Source organism: Salvia miltiorrhiza, chromosome 8, assembly GCF_028751815.1.
Source record: "Salvia miltiorrhiza cultivar Shanhuang (shh) chromosome 8, IMPLAD_Smil_shh, whole genome shotgun sequence".
NCBI lineage: Eukaryota > Viridiplantae > Streptophyta > Magnoliopsida > Lamiales > Lamiaceae > Salvia > Salvia miltiorrhiza.
Genome location: NC_080394.1, coordinates 8,271,255 through 8,291,090, shown reverse-complemented (window position 1 = coordinate 8,291,090; position 19,836 = coordinate 8,271,255). Strand labels below are relative to the sequence as shown.

The 19,836-nt window shown below is 39.1% G+C and overlaps 5 protein-coding genes across 8 annotated transcripts; 3 read left to right on the top strand and 2 right to left on the bottom strand.

The window, feature by feature from the left end:
• Nucleotides 1-2,039: 2,039 nt before the first annotated feature.
• LOC131000659 (uncharacterized) lies at nucleotides 2,040-3,433 on the top strand. The gene is made up of 2 exons (XM_057926682.1): nucleotides 2,040-2,418; nucleotides 2,486-3,433. The coding sequence occupies exons 1-2, from the start codon at nucleotides 2,112-2,114 to the stop codon at nucleotides 3,223-3,225; spliced, it is 1,047 nt and encodes a 348-aa protein (XP_057782665.1). The 5' UTR covers nucleotides 2,040-2,111; the 3' UTR covers nucleotides 3,226-3,433.
• Nucleotides 3,434-6,029: 2,596 nt separating this feature from the next.
• Nucleotides 6,030-11,519, top strand: LOC131000658 (serine/threonine-protein kinase GRIK1-like). 4 transcript variants are annotated; one of them, XM_057926678.1, is made up of 13 exons: nucleotides 6,030-6,478; nucleotides 6,795-7,040; nucleotides 7,273-7,668; nucleotides 8,211-8,285; nucleotides 8,371-8,415; nucleotides 8,717-8,791; nucleotides 9,255-9,342; nucleotides 9,426-9,550; nucleotides 10,177-10,272; nucleotides 10,583-10,649; nucleotides 10,740-10,855; nucleotides 10,956-11,034; nucleotides 11,124-11,519. In XM_057926678.1, exons 3-13 carry the CDS (start codon nucleotides 7,378-7,380, stop codon nucleotides 11,282-11,284), a joined length of 1,218 nt encoding a protein of 405 aa, XP_057782661.1. In that variant the 5' UTR covers nucleotides 6,030-6,478; nucleotides 6,795-7,040; nucleotides 7,273-7,377; the 3' UTR covers nucleotides 11,285-11,519. The 4 variants fall into 4 exon arrangements, with proteins under 4 accessions (XP_057782661.1, XP_057782662.1, XP_057782663.1 ...); XM_057926679.1 differs by having other exon boundaries at nucleotides 6,063-6,370; XM_057926680.1 differs by having other exon boundaries at nucleotides 6,063-6,478; nucleotides 6,795-7,179.
• A 1,344-nt stretch (nucleotides 11,520-12,863) lies between these two features.
• LOC131000657 (F-box/kelch-repeat protein At5g60570-like) lies at nucleotides 12,864-17,668 on the top strand. Its single transcript, XM_057926677.1, has one exon. It carries the CDS (start codon nucleotides 13,578-13,580, stop codon nucleotides 14,778-14,780), a length of 1,203 nt encoding a protein of 400 aa, XP_057782660.1. The 5' UTR covers nucleotides 12,864-13,577; the 3' UTR covers nucleotides 14,781-17,668.
• Nucleotides 15,955-17,256, bottom strand: LOC130998020 (uncharacterized). The gene has a single exon (XM_057923458.1). The coding sequence runs from the start codon at nucleotides 17,254-17,256 to the stop codon at nucleotides 15,955-15,957; it is 1,302 nt and encodes a 433-aa protein (XP_057779441.1).
• LOC130998019 (ABC transporter B family member 1-like) lies at nucleotides 17,304-19,629 on the bottom strand. The gene is made up of 5 exons (XM_057923457.1): nucleotides 19,216-19,629; nucleotides 19,041-19,095; nucleotides 18,786-18,961; nucleotides 18,456-18,694; nucleotides 17,304-17,502 (listed from the first exon to the last, which is right to left on the bottom strand). The coding sequence occupies exons 1-5, from the start codon at nucleotides 19,627-19,629 to the stop codon at nucleotides 17,304-17,306; spliced, it is 1,083 nt and encodes a 360-aa protein (XP_057779440.1).
• Nucleotides 19,630-19,836: the final 207 nt, after the last annotated feature.

Here is a 19,836-nt window from a genome sequence, read left to right as displayed (position 1 = left end):
ACTTTTTAATTATATATTTAAAAATAATAAAATATGAAATTTATTCATTATTCAATTTAAAAATCTCGATTCAATTTCAAAATCCGGAGATGATGCAATTTTGTAGGTCGATCGTTGAGCAAGTGAGAAACTCCTGCTATTGTATCGAGTTGAAAGTTCGAATTGTGAACAAAAATATTTACGGGTAATCTATATTTGAAACTTGATGGTTAACAAATAACAAAGAAGTATGTGTCTGTGTTTACCATGTCTATAATGAACTTCCGGTCAAAAGAATGTCAACAACCTTCTATGCACTTGATTTAATTAATTATATATTCACTGAACAAAATAATGAAGCTTAAACTAAGGAATTAAATTAGTTTTTATTAATGGGTAGATCTTCATGATATCAATGCAGACAATTATCGATTTAAATTAACGAGAAAATGTTTCAAAATGAAGCGTCAGGTGCATGATGTTTAATATTTATATCTCTAGAATTTTATCAAAAAAAATTCACATTAATGCAGAAAATCAAAAAAATTATTTTATTTTTAATTATATTTCTGAATTGATGATTTGATAAGTGAGACAGTAATAATAAGAGGGGCGGAGTACATGATATTAATATAATTCAAATAACTTAGTTGTAATTTTAAAATAAGATCATAAATAATGTAATTAATTATTAAAATGTTGATTTCATATTTGTCTGATTTTTTGGGGGGTTTTTTTAGGTTCAATAAGGTTTTGATTCTAAAATTTTAAATAATTCGGCTCGAACTCTTTGGACAAATCAATTTGGTTCAAATTTCTTTTCTAAATAAAATTACAAACTCATCGGTTTGGTTTTTGCAAAATTCTGAACCAAAATCCAGGTTTACCAGATGGGATCCTCTGTCCCAAAATATTCTGTGTACCACGTGTACCACTCTTAATTTCTTTGTTTTATAAATTATTTTTTATAAAAATAAAAATTATTATTATATTATAAACTCTAATTAGTATTTATCATTGAAAATTTAAAATTTTAAAAATTATATACCCTAACTTTGAATTAATGAACCCAAATAATATATTATTAATTCAAATAAATATAAAAAAATTATTATAAACCCTAAATGAATGAGTGAACCCTTGTTAATTATCTTTATATTATATAAAAGCATAATAAATTAAAATTGAATAAAAAATAATTTAAAAATATAAAGAAATGAAGAGTGGTACACGTGGTACACACTATATTTTGGGACAGATGATCTCATTTGCATATCTACACCCCTGCTAAGAATGTCTCATAAAATCTTTTATACCGACATATATAAATAACTTAATATTCGATCTATACATACTACTTTTACCCTTAAAAGCAATTGAAAATGTCTCTCCTAACGTGAATTCAAAAAAGTCGGAATAAAAGAAAATGCATTAGATTTCATTATTTATTCACGTGGTCAAAACACCTTTGGATTTGACTTGCAGAAACCAGACGTGGAGATGCATCAATCTAAAAACAAATGCTGTTTCGAGTCTTTCGACCACCTATCTCAGATCTCCAACTGGCTCTCCTCTGCACAATTTCTTAAGTGCTTTATAACTTAATTAGTTAATGCCACTGCACCGACGTCGTAGAGGTTGATACTTAATAACGATAAATTTTTATTTTCTATTTTTGCATAAATCACTATATATATAGTAATAGTCCCATCATTTCATTTCGTACAATCAAAATTTTAATGAGCAAAAGCAATTTATAATCCTTCCAATTAAATTATACCGTTGGCTTGGATGCATGACAGCATGAGCATGAAAATTAATCTTCATCGGTTGACTCGAAATAATTGTTGCATTTTATGAAGAATTGAAATACCGATCGAGTTACGTAAGAAACCTAGGCCTAACCAAGACTTAAGCAAGAACATGCTTTATTAATAGTGTGTTTTATGAACAATCGAGGCCTACGGGAAACCAATATTGCTGTTTTGAGCTGTATTTCTCGAATAGATCGAGTAACCTCAATTACTTAAGCCGAAACCCACGCCCAATTAATTTTCTCCAACCTATAAATGCTTCCACTAATCTCACCATCAATTTCACAAAATCCAAAGCTCTTAATTAGTAGTTGAAAAATGGAGGCGAGGAAGCTCTACTTTCCGGCGGCTCTCCTCCTCCTCCTTTTCGTCTGGGGCGGCGCCGCCCAAGGCAACAGCAACAAGCAGAAGAAGCCTCCTTACGACGCGGCGACGACCAACTACGAAATGCTGTCAGCGCTGCCGAAGAGCGGGCAGGAGCGAGCCTTCTGCCATGCAAGAGGGAAGTGCCACTACAAGACGCTCACCTGCCCGCCCGAGTGCCCCGAGAGGAAGCCCAAGAAGAACAAGAAGCACAAGGGCTGCTTCGTCGACTGCAGCAGCAAATGCGAGATCACCTGCAAATGTAAGCCCTCCTCGCCTTGCTTAATCAATCACATATACATGACCTGACTCTTTCTTCATTCTCTCAGGGAGGAGGCCTAAGTGCAACGGCTACGGCGCCCTCTGCTACGACCCGCGCTTCGTCGGAGGCGACGGCGTCATGTTCTACTTCCACGGATCCAAGGGCAGCGACTTCGCTATCGTCTCCGATCACAATCTCCACATCAACGCGCACCTCATCGGCGCCAGGCCGCCGGGGAGGACCCGCGACTACACCTGGGTGCAGGCCCTCGCCCTCATGTTCGACACCCACACGCTCCTCATCGCCGCCAGGAAGGTCGCCCGTTGGGACGACCGGGCCGACGCGCTGGCCGTCAAGTGGGACGGCCAGTCCGTGGCTGTCCCCACCGAGGGGGAGGTGGAGTGGAGGAGCAGCGGCGCGGGGAGGGAGGTCGTGGTGGAGAGGACGGATGATGTCAACACGGTGAGGGTCACGGTGGCCGGGCTGGTGGAGATCGACGTTAGGGTTACCCCCATCGGAGCGGAGGAAAATAGGGTTCATAACTATCAGCTGCCTAGCGATGATGCGTTCGCGCATCTTGAGTCGCAGTTTAGGTTTGCGAATTTGTCTGATGGAGTGGAGGGCATTCTTGGAATTACGTACCGGCCGGGGTATGTCAGCCCGGCCAAAAGGGGGGTGCCGATGCCCGTCCTCGGAGGCGAGGATAAGTACTATACACCGTCGTTGTACTCGCCTTCCTGCAAAGTCTGTATTTTCTCCAGACCTTCTTCTTCTTCTTCTTCAGTTGAACTTGTTGATGTAGCATGATTTCTTGTTGCATATAAAAAAATTGTGTGAATTTTTGTATGTTTGCTTGCTTCTGATTGTTGTGTAACCATAGTTGTGTTTGTTTTTAAGTTTGATGTACAATAATTGTTGCCTAAACAGCAACTTATTCTTGTTTAATTATGTATATATATACATGGCCCCAATTGTACTCCTATTTACATGGGATGAATAAAGTTAATTATAATGTGAGTAACATTGAGTTCAGTTTGAACATGTAATAATAGATGTATAGAACTCAGGAATCATGATGAGGAACAACATTAGAGTTCAATTCCATCTGGTATCTAGTCAACTCTGGATGAAAAGCAGTTGCTTTACGGCAACGATTACTTTGTTTTCAGCTACAGCTTCTTCCTGAGGCATCGTATAGTAATTGATGTTAAATGAGGAACTATGCATCGAAAGCAACTTGGTTGAATGTAAAAAGGCAGAGGTCTCGGGTTCAACACTTGAATTAACTAAAGCAACAAGAGGAATTGAAGACCAAGCATTTGCTGCAGGGTCTCTGAGGAAAATTCAGAATGAACGTTGCAGGCTTCAGCTGTAATGCTACACCTAAACACATACCAGCGGTGCCTCCTAAGTCTTGTATAGACAAGGTGCCAATCGACCTCATATTCAACATAAAAGAACAAAGTTAGATTTCCCATTGTGTCACATATATAGCTTCAAGATTAAGTCCACTTGTCCCCTTGGGATGGCCTAGTGGTTAGGGTGGTTGTCTGTTGTCCAAGAGGTCACAGGTTCGAGTACTCTCGGCCACAATAACCACTAGGTGGGGTGTGTGTGTGGTTTGTATTATTTATAATGTAATTTCATCAAAAAAAAAAGATTAAGTCCACTTCCCCTCACATGCTTCAAAACGTAATTAGGTGTTTGGCTAAGCTTATTTTAAAGAGCTTATAAGCTCCAACAACTTATAAGATGTTTCAAAAGCTTGTAAAATGTAATTTTTAAGAGCTTATAAGTTGTCAACGTGTTTGGATAATTGAGCTTATAAGCTAGAGAGAGAATTTTTTGAAGAGAGAGAAAATCGAAGAAAAATGAACTTGAATGATATATAATGAAAATAATAAATTATAGCTGAAAAATATTTGTAAAATGATTGTTGCATATGAGATTATAAAAAATAAGTTGGGGTAGAGGAACTTATTTTTTGGAGAGCTTATAAGCTTTTGGAGCTTATAAACTGTTTGGGAGCTTATTTTGCCAAACACTTTGGAATAGCTTATAAGCTGTTTTGAGGAGCTTATAAGCTCAGCCAAACACCCTCTTTAAGTCCAATGGTTTGGTACATAGGCGACTAACCACTTTCTTGCAATCATAATACACATATTACGTTCTGCAGAATTGCCGATGAATGAGCACTTGAGACGTATTCTTTCTATGATAGCATTCTTCACAACCTTGCAGATTTATTTGCCCTTAAGGATGCTTCTCAAGAATCTACACTTTGTAACATTCATTTTTTTGTTTGCATATATATGCTGATTCAGAATAGAAACAACAAACTGTCTCCGAGAGGCTTTATACTAAAGTGTCTCGCAATTTTAAGTCTTATTTGCCCGAATAATATTATAACGCATTTTCACCATTTTTAGTATTATATTATAATTTTTTTTTCCATTTTCAATACATTTGATAAGTTTATCTTAAAATTCTTGTCTTTCCCTCATAAAAAGTTACATGGGGACGGATGGAGTACGCGTGTTTCGATGTACGAGAATTAGACATGTTATTGTCATGTTTGTAATCAAAATTCTCACTAATTATAGATATATATATAAAAAAAACTATAGATTATTTACTTAAGAAAAAAAAAACAATACTCCCTCCGTCCCCAAATAATTTTATATATATCCTTTTTTTTGGGCCATTTCCTAGGGATGGTGAATTGGTAATGGACCGAATCTGGACCGAATCCTAATCAAGTACAAAATAACATATTTGTAGTGTACTAATACTTTAACAACATATTGAAATAGCCAATTTTTATAATCTTCAAAGACGTCTGGTATGTTAATGACACTTTCAACATCATTAATATATGAAAGGGATAAATAACAATAGATTGAATATTATTAGGTTAGATAAAAATAAAAATATATATATTTGGGTCCATGGGTCGGATCCGAATCGAATTTCGGTCTTGAATCTCTTACTCCAGATCCAAATCCGAAAATTTTAAGAATACTTTAGATCCGTTGGGTCCAATTTTTACAAGGTCCAAATCCAAATAACGGATCTAGATCCGCGGATTTGGACCGGGTCCAAGATCCACTACCACTGCCATTTATATTGTCCCCCAAATAACTTTTTATCAATTTTAGAACACTACCTACCACTAATAATACCTTATTTATTTTTACTTTTCACATTTTCATCACTCTCAATACTAATTATAATATTTTTTCACAACTTTTAATATATTTTTTTTTATCATTTTCAATATATTCAATGATTTATTCTTACTTTTTATATTTTCATCACTATAGTAATTATAATATCTTTTTACCACTTTTAATAATATTTTTTGATTATTTTTAATATATTTAATAATTTTTTATTAAAATTTATGCCTCTTCCTCTTAAAATGTTATTTGGGAGAGCGATGAAGTATTATGAAGTTGATAGCATTTTTACAAAATCTTGAAAATTTTTGGTGTGCTTTCTAACATATGAACGCATATTTGTGTTTTGTGTAGTTGTCCCCATAGTGAGACAACAACAATGTTTAATGAGATAGCGAGATGTATTAATGTACTAAGAAATACTACTATTACTAGTTTACTACTCAAAAATAGGATTGGGAGGGACAGATTGTCAGAAGGCGATAAGGAAATCAAACTGTTTTCCGATTAAAGTTGTTGCCATTCAACTAACCCCTAACAACATTTTCTCAACCCCCACGCGCCAATCTAACAATCTTCATCTTCCATCTACATGTAAAATATCCTCATTGCCAAAATCGATTTTTCTCACGTAACAATTTCCATCCTAAATTTTCTCTCCGCACATCTCTCCCTATGACCTCGCGCCAGTTGAATTCTCGTGGAATAACCATCAAACTGTAATAACATCTGGTCTTTCTGAAAGCCCCTTATTGAAAAGAAGACGAACAAAAGTATTCTTCTTTTTTTAAAAAAAAAATTGCTATATTTTTTGGGTAGCGTACGATAATCAGATTGTTCCGTTGATTTCTTGGGCTAGGGTTTCTGTTTGCTCGATACAGGTACAAAACGGTCACTTGAGAAGATTTTAATTTCCAATGGCAATTGGGTTTATGTTGATGCGCTTCTTTTTATATTTTATTATCTGGCTATATGATTTGGCGTCGATGTCGTTTTCTAGATTTCTGGATACAACTCTTTTGTCCTTTCCTGAATTTAGCCTGAATTTAATTAGATTATTCTTGCTGTACGACTATGATTCTTTTATTAAATTTTCTTTCTTTTTTTGTCTTTCTTTCTGGTTTGTTGAATATCATATTGCCATCTTGAAAAGGATACTTATTTGTTCATTGTTGTTTTCTGTTTCTTAAACTATAGGGCAAAAGGTCAAGGCGTCGCTGGCACAGCAAGGCAGAAATTGAGGGCTTAGCCCACACTGGTTTTTTCTTGTTTTGTAACTCATAAGAATAATTGAACTGGAGACTTTGCTATGTTGGCTTTGAATTGCAATGGGATTGGCTCCATTAACTGTTTCTTTCATTTCTCTGAATGGCATCCTCTGGAATAGAGTAGCCGATCGGCCCTCCGATACCCACTTCAGTATTTCATATAGACAGAAGAAAGGTTATAATTTATTTTGCTTCAATCTCGAAATTTTGAATCAAAAGAATAACATTGCTGTATGTTTAATGGCACATAGCTTCTAGAATTTGAACTGGAGTGCTTTCCAGCTCCTGTTGAATGAGTTATTTCCAAATCTGAGGTCACTGTTGCTGAATATGAATCTTTCTTGTGGTTACTGATGCAACAGCTTCAATTTTAATATGGTTTTGATACCTTTTCCCTGTTTCTGCAGGTTTGACTATCAAGTTTATTAGTTTTCAGTGTATTTAAATTTGGGCTGGACTGTTGTTATTACAAATTTTATTTAAGAAAGAATTCGATCAAGGAAGTGAAAGAAATGGGCTGCTGTGGGTGTTTTGGTTTCTCTTCGAGGAAGCCAAAGAAGGCAGCGAGACCCTGTAGGGGTATGCCCGTCAGTGCTTCACAGGAGTCCTTGTTGGACGATGATGTAGAAGACGAGGACGAGGATTTTTATAATGGAGATATGACAGAAACCGGGGTTCCAGATGAATATGATTTTCAAAGCCCAACAAAGCGCTCTGAAGAGATCTTGATGTCCCTGCTGGAGAATGGATTGGTTTGCAGGGAGTTCCCTGTTAAAGAAACCAACACTCTGCTACGCTCTGAGGTGAGTTGCAGAAAAACTATGTCTGTGCTTTACCTTCACAGTGAGCATAGGTTTATTTGTAAGCTTTGCAGCAGAGACTAGTTCTTGTAATGTGCTCACTGGAACTCGTAATTAAGGTTTTGCTACTATATGAAGCTATGGAAGCTTAAAAGCTACCCGATGAAGCAATACGGAAATACCTCTCTGTTCCCCTAAGGAAAGCAAAAACTTGGAAACTTAATAGTTAATAAAAATAAGGCTTTGGGACTATACTACCTAATCAATGAACTAATAATATGATCATTGCATTTTAGTCTAGGTGCATATGTGGACATGAATGGATTGAACTGTGGCTTTCTTTCTCATCAATATTATTGGATACCTATAATACAGTATACTTCTTAAAGAATGAAAACATCTAGTTTAGCACTGTTTGCTGTGGGTTAAAATAATCTGTGTGCCATATGTGCTGCATGAAGTAATGTTGGTCAAATCTTCGTTAAAGAGATTTGCTTTAATGGAAGGAGTAGTGCTCCAAACGGTATTGATTATCAATATTCCAGGATGATGATGGAAACAAGACTATCAATGAATATGTGCGCGACCGTAAGATTGGTTCTGGCAGCTATGGGAAAGTGGTGAGTATATTGCTTTAAGTATTATACTTTCTATATTCGGTATTGGAAATGTAACATGTAACCTTACCTCTTCGGAAATGTTTAGGTTCTTTATCGAAGCCGTGCTGATGGAAAACAGTATGCAATAAAGGTAATATTTTCTGGCTTGTTTGTTAATCCTTTAGCTGTTTGCATCTGCAACTAAATTCTTGAACCGTTAGTTGTTAATATTGTTCTCTGACGTAGATGTTTATTAAGGGGATCTTTGACCTTCTGCTCACAGAAGAACTATCATTTTAGATGTTCTGCTGCTGCTATTAATCGATGACCATTCTAGCAAGAGCAAGTCTTGTTGATTGAGTCATTATTGGAAACCTTTGGCAAATCTGAAAAGCTTCTTAAGAAATTACTACTTTATATCATAACCAACTATTCTCAATCTATGCGAACAGGCCTTTCACAAATCTCATTTGCTGAAGCTACGAGTTGCGCCTTCTGAAACTGCCATGACTGATGTTTATCGTGAGGTATTTGATATTTCTTCTAATGCTTCACTTTTTTACTTGCGCCTAGGGTTCTTGGTTTTTGCTCAGCTCTGGCCATCATACTTTGCTGCTTTCCCCCCCTTTTTTTTTCTTTTTTCTAAATCCCTAATACAGAATATTTTGCACACCTTAGGTTAAAACTATCTTCAAGTTTCTGCATCTATAGTGTTTACCTATGAAGTTATCAACTAGTTACATATTGCAGATCATCCAAATTCCTATTAATGGCCTGTGTTATTACAGAATCAATTATTAAATACTTGCAAAGCTGTTTATTTAATATGATTGTGCTCCAATTGTGGTGGTTAATTTTTATCTTATATTCTTATTGCTGCCGGAAGTTTTAAAATATGTATTTGATCATCCCGATTATTTGATTTCTGACTATGATCTGCTTGTGCCGTCTTGGTTGTTTGTTCTGACTTGTATAATCATATGTTTTCAGGTCTTAATTATGAAAGTGCTGAGCCATCCTAATATAGTCAATCTGGTGGAAGTTATAGACGACCCAACAACAGATCACTTCTATATGGGTATTCATTGCAATTCCTTTATTTCGTTGTTAGTTCTGCAAACTTAGGCTGTTTAAGTTTACCTCAGTGCTACTTTGTTTCAGTTCTTGAATATGTGGAAGGAAAATGGGTCTGTGAGGATGCTGGCCCTTCATGTGCTCTAGGGGAAAATACTGCACGGAAGTACTTACGTGATGTAGTTTCTGGATTGATGTATCTCCATGCTCATGTATGATGCTAAGACTACTCCTTGCAATTTTCATAATCAGTTTGCTTTCACTTCTGAACTTCTATTCTAATCTTCCACTTCTTTAGTAGTAATATATTATGTGATGATGCTGTTTATGCATCTTGAGTTGTAAAGGATAAAACATTAAGTGTATTTTGGCATTCTTTAGTGTCATTGGAGAGTTGGAATGCCTAAAAGATGTGATTTTTTTCTCCCTTCATGTCTTTTATTTAGCCTCTTTTCTGGTTTGTCAAATCATTTTGTGGACCGTAAGAGTTCAATATAATACGAGGAATTCTTTAGTGTAATTATTATAATTATCTACTCTTTAGAATAAAGCCTGTGACAATATTCATCGACCCCATGCAACATGTTAAGACAACTGTCAGGCTAATATATGAAGAAGTTTTCACTAATCATGATTTTGAGCATAATACATACATTGAAATATTTGGTAAGTCCTGCATCATTTGAAATTTTATACTTATCTATAGTTGGGGATGTGTCTTCTCTTTAACAGAAACAGAAATGCTTTTCTAGTCTCTCTCTCTCTCTCTCTTTTTTTGTGTGTGTGTGTGGCTTACCCGAATTAACTGACATGTTATGTTACTGTTTACATCTGACAGAATATAGTGCATGGAGACATTAAACCTGATAATTTGTTAATTACTAGTTCCGGCACAGTTAAGATTGGTGATTTCAGCGTCAGCCAGGTTGCTGAGGTAAGAGAACTTTAGTAGTAAACTGTTTTCATCATTTTTATTTATGAGTTTTCATTACTTGGATCCACAAATTTGCATGTTTCATAGATTTTAATGTCTTGCAGGCATAGAAGCATGAATATGTTGAATCATTTATACACTATGACTAGCATAATTGTTGAATATGCTTCCTTACATATTTGATGTTGCTTACTAATTGGCCAAAGTAAATGAGTTTGACTAATCCTCCACCGCTTCATACTGTTTTTGTTTTTGTTTTTTGTATAATATTGCTGAGTATTTATTTTCCTGCACCCTTCTTGTATGATAGGATGATAATGATGAGCTCCGCCGTTCACCTGGAACTCCTGTTTTTACAGCGCCTGAGTGCTGCTTAGGTCTGTCTTTTTTTTTTTTTTTAACAATTATGATACTGAATATTTTTGCTATCTTAATTGTAACAACTTAGTCCAATCTTGTAAAATTAGGTGTAACCTATCGTGGAAGAGCTGCTGACACTTGGGCTGTTGGAGTTACATTGTACTGTTATATTCTGGGGAACTATCCATTTCTAGGGGAGACTCTCCAAGATACCTATGACAAGGTGCAAGTCTCTCTACATACTGAAGTGCATATACCAATATTGATATCCGTCACTGATTTTAGTCGGAGTGTTTTCCCACTTCAAATGTTGCCTCTTTCAGATAGTGAATAACCCATTGTTGCTACCTGATGACATGAACCCACTATTGAGAGACCTACTTGAGGGTCTTCTTTGCAAAGGTTAGTTATCTTATTCCCCCACTTCCATTTCACCTTTTCATCATTTTCTTGGTCTATTCTCTCTCTCTAACCTACACTTTGGTATGCAGATCCGATGCAGAGAATAACACTGGAGGCCGTTGCACGTCATCCCTGGGTTGTTAAAGACGACGGCCCAATGCCTTACCACTTGTGTTGGTGTAAATACGGCAGGCTGCAGGCGGCAGCAGCAGCTTCATTGGAGGGGAGAGGAGACGATACTAACTCATAGCTGTTGTGCTGGTTAGATCTTGTATAGAATTTAGGCACTGTGACATTTCTCTCTTGGTTTGCGAAACCGGAATCAGTTTATACAAGAGGTGGGTTGAAAGCAGCATTTGAAGGGGTGTTTAACTGGTGGAGACCACCTATTTAGTGTTCGTACATAGATGGAAGACAAACATGACACACTTTTGCCTGATAGAAAAATTCATATATTTTAGTGCCCTCTTTTATCTTGGATTTCACTTTCTTTGCTTTTGTGTATCACCTGTGGTTACTCCTCCATGATATTCAAGAATGGTTAGCAACAATGTGATTCTTTTTTCCCCATCGGGCTACCCTCGTCTCGTATCTTCGAACACGTTGTTCGAAGTACGACGGGGTGCGGGCGTCGGCGGTGGTCTGTTGGTCATAACAGCTATGTATATGGTTTGTTGTGTGAGAATGTGTGAATAGCAGTGGCATGAGATCTGTGAATGAGAATAAATGCTGCCAACTTTGGAAAGCAGCTGATACTTGTTTTATCACAGCACACGCAGTTGATGAATTTAATTAAATTATCTAACTGACACGCTCTTAGTTCTCGTGACTAGCATATCAGATAATTATTAAAGGTTTTTCTAATTCTTCTTTTTGTTGAACAAATCGCCAGATGATTAGAGGATTCAGCATAATTTTGCTAAAGCTATTTAAAATAGTAGGACTTGTTGATTTCTAAATTATAGTAGCATGTTAGTTTCAATTAAGAGCACTATTCAGTTTTTGTCACCACATAAAAAAGGGGTGTCTAATGCATTCGAAAACTGTCGACACATTTCTCTGTACCTGCACACGAAAAAAAATTGTTAGGGTGCATCAAAAAATATTTGAGGTCACCTTGTTGAAAAATAAATATTTTCATAATTAATATTATTGCCTAGCTAGAGTGATTGGTCACCTAATACGTTAAATAACCATTAATGAAATTAAATCTAACTTCACGAGCCCTCTCAACAAAAATCTAACTTCACTGGGCTTGTCGGATGTAAACTTTGAATCTTCACCTTAATTCTAAAACCAAACTTCACAATTAATCCACATTTATGACGTACAAAATTTCGTGGTGTGAAAATATTGATAATAATTATGAGTTCTATCTATTTTGTATCGAACTTTTTACTTTATCAATTTAAAATCCATACTACAAATTCTCAAATAAAAGATGGAGAAACTTAATCATGCTATTAATTTAAGGTTGAACGCTTGAAGTGATAATATTATTCACCCTTGAAATGAAAATAAGAAAGGAAAAATGCTCTTGTGTCAAATGTTGGAAAAGAAATGAGACATTTCAATACATAAATTTTTGTTATCCATCATTTTTCATGAATAAATTTATCCATCAAAGTACACGTTGCATCATTGTATCATTGTATAACAATTAAGCTTTTTCATTCCTTTTTTCAGAGAAAAAAAGAAAAAAGTTAAGGAGACGAGCTGAAACTTCACGGCACGAATGACCGCGTTGACAAAAGTGAAAAAACCGAAAAGGTTGACCGGTAAAATGGAAATTAAGAAATGGTCGTAATTAGGGACCTAAAATTTGCAAATAACCTTCTTTTTTTAGAAAAAAAATATAAATATTCAGCCTTCATTTCTCTCTCTTAACTCTCGCAGCTCTCTCTCTCTCTCTGTACCCCAACCGTTTCCGGCGGCGATGCTAGCCGGCGCTGAACCTTCTTGTTCTCTTCGTATCCGATTGAAACCTACCTGTTTCTTGACAGCGGAAAAATATTACGGCGACCCTGACGTCTACCTGCCGGGATGACGCCGCTCCGTCTCAGGAGATCCAATTAAGCCCCGAGGCGCGGTTTGGATCCGAATCGCTGGCTCCTTTTATAATTAATTTGTTTTTTTAGGTCTGAAAAGCTTATTGCTTGCATGTGTTTTGATTTATTTGGCACGAATCAGAATAATACGGTGGGTATACGGATGGGATTGCGCTGGTGTTGCTGAAAGTTCGAAACTTTTTAGGGATTAATATACTTGTTTTCCTGCTTTGGGAGTTATTAACAATTGGGGGGTTTCAATAAATGCTGCTTTTGATTGTGTAGCGTGGAGATTTTTCATTTTGAGGTATTGCTAAGAAGATAAATTGATGGGTTTGGTTGATGAATAAGGGAAGTTGATAGTTGATTGGATGTGTAGAAGAAGTATTGTTGTTTTGAAGGAGATTGAGCTTAGGTTGAAGGGACAATAAGAAAACTAGCAAAAGCTGTTATAGGTGTATTTGTTGAATTTGTTGGGTTGTTTGTTTTGAGGGAATGGAGGGTCATAGCATGGACAGTGAAATCCCGAAGGCGAAAAGGCCCATATTTTCTTCTTCTAATGGGAGTCTATTGAATCTTGCTTATTCAGCTGGAGATGAAGCTGAAGCAAGATCAAGAGGAAGAGCTGATGATGGTCATCTTTTCGGATCAAGTGATTCTTTTCTCCCTGGTTTGCACGATGATGTTGCATTAACTTGTCTTGCTCGGGCTAGTAGATCAGATTATGCCTCCTTATCGTGCCTAAATGTGAGGTTTAATACACTTATTAAGAGTGGATATCTGTATGAGTTGCGTAGGCAGTTGGGGATTGTGGAGCATTGGGTGTATATGGTTTGTGATCCGAGGGGATGGGAGGCTTTCGATCCCTTCAGAGATAGGTGGATGAGACTGCCGAAGATTCCTTGTGATGACTGCTTTAACTATGCGGATAAGGAGTCTCTAGCGGTGGGGAATGAGTTGCTAGTTTTCGGGCGTGAGCTGTTTGAATTTGCTATATGGAAGTATAGTGTAACAACTCGTGAGTGGTCCAAGTGTGAAGGAATGAATCGTCCCCGTTGCCTCTTTGCATCAGGTAGTCTAGGCTCGATTGCCATTGTAGCTGGTGGGAGTGACAAGAATGGCAATGTGTTGAAATCTGCTGAGATTTATGATTCTTTAACAGGTAAATGGGAGATGTTGCCAAGCATGCATTCCCCTCGTCGGTTGTGCTCAGGGTTCTTCATGGATGATAAGTTTTATGTGATAGGTGGGATGACCAGTCCCACTGATTCATTAACTTGTGCAGAGGAGTTTGATCTCACGTCAAGAAAGTGGAGGAAAATCGAGGGTATGTATCCTAATGTTAACCGGGCTGCTCAAGCACCTCCTCTTGTTGCGGTTGTTGATAACCAGCTCTATGCTGTTGAATATCTAACAAACATGGTGAAGAAGTATAACAAGGAACGGAACTCTTGGGATGAGTTGGGTAGACTTCCGGTTAGGGCCGATTCCTCCAATGGTTGGGGTCTTGCTTTCAAGTCCTATGGAGATGCCCTCCTTGTTGTGGGTGGACAACGAGGCCCTGAAGGTGAGTCCATCGCGTTGAATGTTTGGCGTCCCAAGTCAGGGGTCAGGGACGGAACTTTGAATTGGGAAGTCCTCGGAGGGAAGGAGCATGCCGGTGTCTTCGTCTACAACTGTGCTGTTATGGGTTGCTGAGCCTGAGGATAAGAAAACAGGTTTCCTGCACCTGCATCCATGATTCTTGGTTATGGTTGTTTCCCATCTTTTTTATTAACAAAATTTGTTATTTGTTTGAATTATCCTCTTTCAATTGTTGCATAAATTTATCATCCTTTGGGTTTTATAAGATTTTGAATCCTATTGTGGTTTCGGTATGTCCGCTTTCTCAAATTCAGATTGTGTTGTTGATTCGGAAAATTAACTGCATAATACAGAAACATATCAAAGCCTTGTTGATGAGGGAGATGGCTGTGTTTTTGATAATCTTGAATCTTATTTGCGATGATGTTTGTGGAACCACTATGTCTCTTAACCACCTCTTCTGAATATGTGACGATTTTGGTACTACAGAAAGTATTGTGAAATGTATAAGCAACCAAAACCAGTCTCTTCTACTGTCTCTTTTGCTTAGAGTCTTGTGTTTCTTTCATAAGTATTCTTCATCTTTGAATCTATTGCTTTTCAATTTTGTAAAGAACGTCCTAGCTAACCGTGTCTGCGTTTCTTGATACAAAGTGAATGATCGTATTTGGTGGTTTTTTGTCCCTGTAGTTGCTCTGTTATTGCATCAGTGATGGTTTGTTTTCAGGCATTGCTTCGCCTTCATTTTGGAGTAAATAGAATCATTGAATGAATTCATTGCAAGGACATGTCCAGAATTCGTTTAAATTTAGGACTTCCCTTATTTTTGAGAAGATGGAAATAGGTTTTTGGCCATGATATCAAATTTTATTATGTATGGGTCTTATTCCTGCCATCTTACATGTGAACACGACAATGACATAACGTTTTACTATGATTTACGCGCTCGGGGCATAGACTTTTGTACCGCCCCAATTACGTACCACAATTTGCTATCCCAGTCACGTGTGCTTTGTTCTCTCTTTGACTTTTGAAACTCAAAAAGATTCCTCCTCTTTCTACAGGGAAATTGCATTCTTGAATTAGAATCAAATTCTCAACACATATCTTTTCATTCGACAATAGAACATACCATTCATTCATACTGAGAGGAGAATGGCGTAGATAGATTCCACCATCTCTACTCACTTTATTCTTCAACGTTAACACAACAACACACAAACACAATACCACATACGTTCATATTCATATATAGTGATGAGAGGATAATGGTGTAGATAGATTCCACTCAATCTCCCAACCACCGATGAGCATAAACACCACTCTTCCTCAAACTCTCGAGAAGATTCACGCAATCCCTGCACGCAGTCCCCGCGCAGTCTGCGGCATCCGAGCACCGGAGAAACACCTCGTCCACATGGCACACCGCCCCGGACTCGAACAGCTCCACAAGAATGTTCAGCTCCACCACGTTCGCTTTCATCATGAGCACAACAAAATCCCCATCCGACACCGTTTCCTTAAACCATGGCACAAAATCAAAGCCTTGCTCCTCCACAGGCGCGGTAAGGAATTCGTCGGAGCTAATTATATCCGGAGCAGCAGTAACGTAGTCATCTCCGGCGAGGCCCGGATGATACACAAAATTGATGCTGGAATCCATGACAAAGGACGAGAGGACGGAGGTCTTGTGATCAATGATGTAAACCTCGAACGCGGCATGGTGGCCGGAGCAATATGCCTCCGACATTTTGGCAATGCTGCTCCTCGCGTACTCCCCTGCTCCGAGGTTTATGTAGATCAGTCTGTTTCTCGAGGAGATATTCATGGAGTCGGGCAGGTAAGCGATCTTGCCCGAGTTCCTGCCCGTGAGAGGCTCGATATGATTCATGAATGGCTTGTTGTTTTCAACGCAAGGGCAAGTAGTTGGAAGCTGGAAGTGATCAAATGAGGCGAAACTACTGTCGAGCCTCTTCTTGAACACCACCATCGTGGAGGCTCCGACGCCGAATACGCGAACGACATCGGAGCTCTTCAAGAGCGCGGCGGCCGAGTGGGCCCCGCGAGCAATGAGCACGGAGCCAGTCCCGCCGGGGCGGAGGACGCGCTCCATCTCCAGCACGAGGATCCTGTCCAGATCCTCCGAGAACACGAAATCGAAACGGTGATCGGCAAAATCGAGCACATACGCGAATCTCCTCTTCAGAAGGGAGAATAAAGGGCGGCGCTCCGCGGCAAAGGCGTTGAAGAATCCCAAATGGCGCAGTGCCAGCGCCGCCGCGGCCGATCTCTCCCCCACGCACAACACTGTTGCATCGGATTGCAGGAAGTTGTTCGCCATCAGCTCTTGGAAAGCGGATTTGGTCAAGTTCTCTCTCTCCTCGCACGACGACGGCGCCGGAGAAGCTCCGAAGAGGGGGAGTCCGGCGAGGTTGCATCCGTCGCCATTTGAGATTACGCGAACCTCGCGGCCCATTTGCAGCACACAGAGCAGGATTAGAAGCAAGACGAGCACAAAGGCTGTCAACACCACACGCCTCACCAACGGTCCACGAAGAACGTGCCATTTCAATAACTTGTTCCAGTACATTTCAAGCAGTTGGAATTACCAGATTTTATATCAATTCGACTCTAAATCTAACGATTATGAATAGATTCAAGGAGAAGGAAATCCAAAGAGAGTAACAAAAACCCAGAATTTAGCGAGTGCAGAACCTGGAGGAGGTGTGGTTCCCACCCACCAGTAATCCCATCGACATTTGGAGCCCTAGCCACGCCCCTTTCGAAACCCTTCTCCTCATTGCCTCGAACGACGTCGCACCCATCTTCACTTTCTCTGGCTCAATTCATGAGGTCGAACCCAGAATTACATGGTGGCGTGGGAACAAACGCTGGAACTGGAAACACTTACCGTTAAAATAAAATCACTGCAATTTTTTTCAGAGAAATGGCGCAGCGAATCCGAATAAATGAAGTGATTGGAGATGGAGTGAGCTGTGAGCGAGGAAGACTGTCAAACTATCGTCGTTAATATAGTGGCTTTTCATATAATTCCTTATCTTTTCTTTTTCCTTTCTTATGTTTTTTGTGATCACGTTAGAGTGCGGTTTGTGCGAGAGTTCGTTAGAGTGTCGGATGTTCGACACGTGTGCGGATGTGGTTGACAGGCAACCAACATTAAGACACTGCAGTTCGAAAAGAACGAGAGTGTCGGCTGTTCGACACGTGTACGGCTGAGAATGACAGGTAACCTAAGCATTAAGACACTACAGCTCGAAAAGAACATCATTCGAGGATAAACTTATATAGTAAAAATGTAAAATGCATGAAAAATCTTGTGCTATAAAAATATTTAATATAATTCTCTCATGTTAAAAGAAGTGTGTCATAACTCACCAAAAGAAGTGTGTCAAATTCATCTTATATCGTATGCACCACTTCCTATTTTCTAATTTAGGAAAATGGAGCGGCGCTGGTTTTTGAGAGTCAGTAACTGTAAGACTAAGGGGGGTGTATTCGTTGTGGATTTCCACAGACTTTAAAAAGTCCATGGAATTTAAATTCCATGGAATTCACATAGATTCCAGACGACTTTCAAAGAATTCGTGGTTGGATTTCACCCCAATTTTCACTGATTTTCGAAGACTTTACGGGATAATTTTGGAATTGAATTCCATGAAACCAGCGCCCGCGGAGAACCAGCGCCCGCTAGAAGAAACCCAGCGCCCGCGGAGTCCCAGCACCCGCTGGAAACCCAGCGACCGCTGAGTTCCAGCGAGCGCTGGAAACCCTCCTTTATCAATGTTTCCAGCTTGTGACAGAGCTTCTTGGCTTTTGCTAGAGAACATAGCTAGTGTGATTGTGTGAATGGCTCCGATCACAACTATGAGAGGAACTACAGCAAGAGTGACCAGAGCTAGCTGCCACACTGCAGAGAATCCCACCACAAATCCAGACAAAAACGTTGCCATGTAATGCAAGAAATTCCCCAACTGGTGTAAGACAAAATTCAACAAGAAATTCCCCAACTGATGTAAGACAAAATTCAACTCAAATCAATTTGGAAGAGACAAAGATGGGTCAAGAATTGGAGAAATTATGAGATGGGATCTCCCCCACCTTCTCACTAATGGCGTCTTGAACCATCACTGCATCGGTATTGATGGCGAAAACGACGTCGGATGTGCGAACCTCGGTGTCGAAAAACTGAATGTCTTGGTTCAAAGCAGCCTCCAAGTATTCGATCCTCATCTTTGTTGATTGTCTCTCTCCACTCCACATCCAACATGATATCTCTGCAACAGAATTCAAATTACCCTTAATTTGAATTAAAAAAAAAAAAATGGTTTACTGAAAATGACATAGAGTTGTTACCTGCCCATGAAGATGCCCAAATAGCAGCTCCAACTACAAGAAAGTAAAATGCATACTGCAAATAACCATCAACACACAACAAAAAACTGTAACTCCTCCTTCACTTTCTCTCTCTAGAAAAAAATAATAAAACAAAAATCATCTCCATCGAAAATATAATTCGAAAGCAACTCACCTTCAACACCTCCTGCGACATCTTATCGACATTATCGGCATTGGAGCCGAAGAAATTAACGAGATCGGCGAAGAATCGGAGAAACAGAGGCAAGGAGCTGCCATGAACGATCGCGCCAACTGTGCCAATTGTCATCAGCGCGTAATCGAGCCGGTCTGCGAACCGGAAGAGCTCGCGGAACGCGACGGAGGGCGGCGGCGAACCTATTTTTTTCGGTTCGCCGCCGCCGTGGGGCTCCATTGACGGCGGGTTAGGATTGGCAGCTGACGATGAAGCGTAGGAGTTGTTGAGGTTGGGCGGCGGCGAGGTGTCGGAGTGAGATGAGACGACGAGCTCGACGCCTTGCAGTTCGGACCATCTCCACTGCTCCTGCACCGTCTTTATCTCCTCCTCATCGCCATCTTCTTGTCTCATTTTTTTCTCTTTCATAATTACATAATTACAGAGATCCTATCACCAATTACAGTTGAAGCGATCTGCTTCCACCCAGCGCTCGCTGGACACTCTCAACGATTGTTGAGTTCCAGCGCTCGCTGGCTTCTTGGCCGCGGGCGCTGGAACTCAGCGCTCGCTTAAAACTTCATGGATTTCAATTCTCGTGGTTCTTGGCCGGATTTCGTC

Bases quoted from the DNA above. Each gene is read 5' to 3' on its own strand.
- LOC131000659 (XM_057926682.1), top strand. From the start codon at position 2,112: ATGGAGGCGAGGAAGCTCTACTTTCCGGCGGCTCTCCTCCTCCTCCTT. The intron at 2,419-2,485 runs GTAAGCCCTCCT...TCATTCTCTCAG, and splicing joins ATGCGAGATCACCTGCAAAT to GGAGGAGGCCTAAGTGCAAC.
- LOC131000658 (XM_057926678.1), top strand. From the start codon at position 7,378: ATGGGCTGCTGTGGGTGTTTTGGTTTCTCTTCGAGGAAGCCAAAGAAG. The intron at 9,551-10,176 runs GTATGATGCTAA...TACATCTGACAG, and splicing joins TGATGTATCTCCATGCTCAT to AATATAGTGCATGGAGACAT. The intron at 11,035-11,123 runs GTTAGTTATCTT...TTTGGTATGCAG, and splicing joins TGAGGGTCTTCTTTGCAAAG to ATCCGATGCAGAGAATAACA.
- LOC131000657 (XM_057926677.1), top strand. From the start codon at position 13,578: ATGGAGGGTCATAGCATGGACAGTGAAATCCCGAAGGCGAAAAGGCCC.
- LOC130998020 (XM_057923458.1), bottom strand. From the start codon at position 17,256: ATGTACTGGAACAAGTTATTGAAATGGCACGTTCTTCGTGGACCGTTG.
- LOC130998019 (XM_057923457.1), bottom strand. From the start codon at position 19,629: ATGAGACAAGAAGATGGCGATGAGGAGGAGATAAAGACGGTGCAGGAG. The intron at 18,962-19,040 runs GTAACAACTCTA...ATTCTGTTGCAG, and splicing joins TTGGGCATCTTCATGGGCAG to AGATATCATGTTGGATGTGG. The intron at 18,695-18,785 runs GTGGGGGAGATC...GTCTTACATCAG, and splicing joins AAGACGCCATTAGTGAGAAG to TTGGGGAATTTCTTGTTGAA.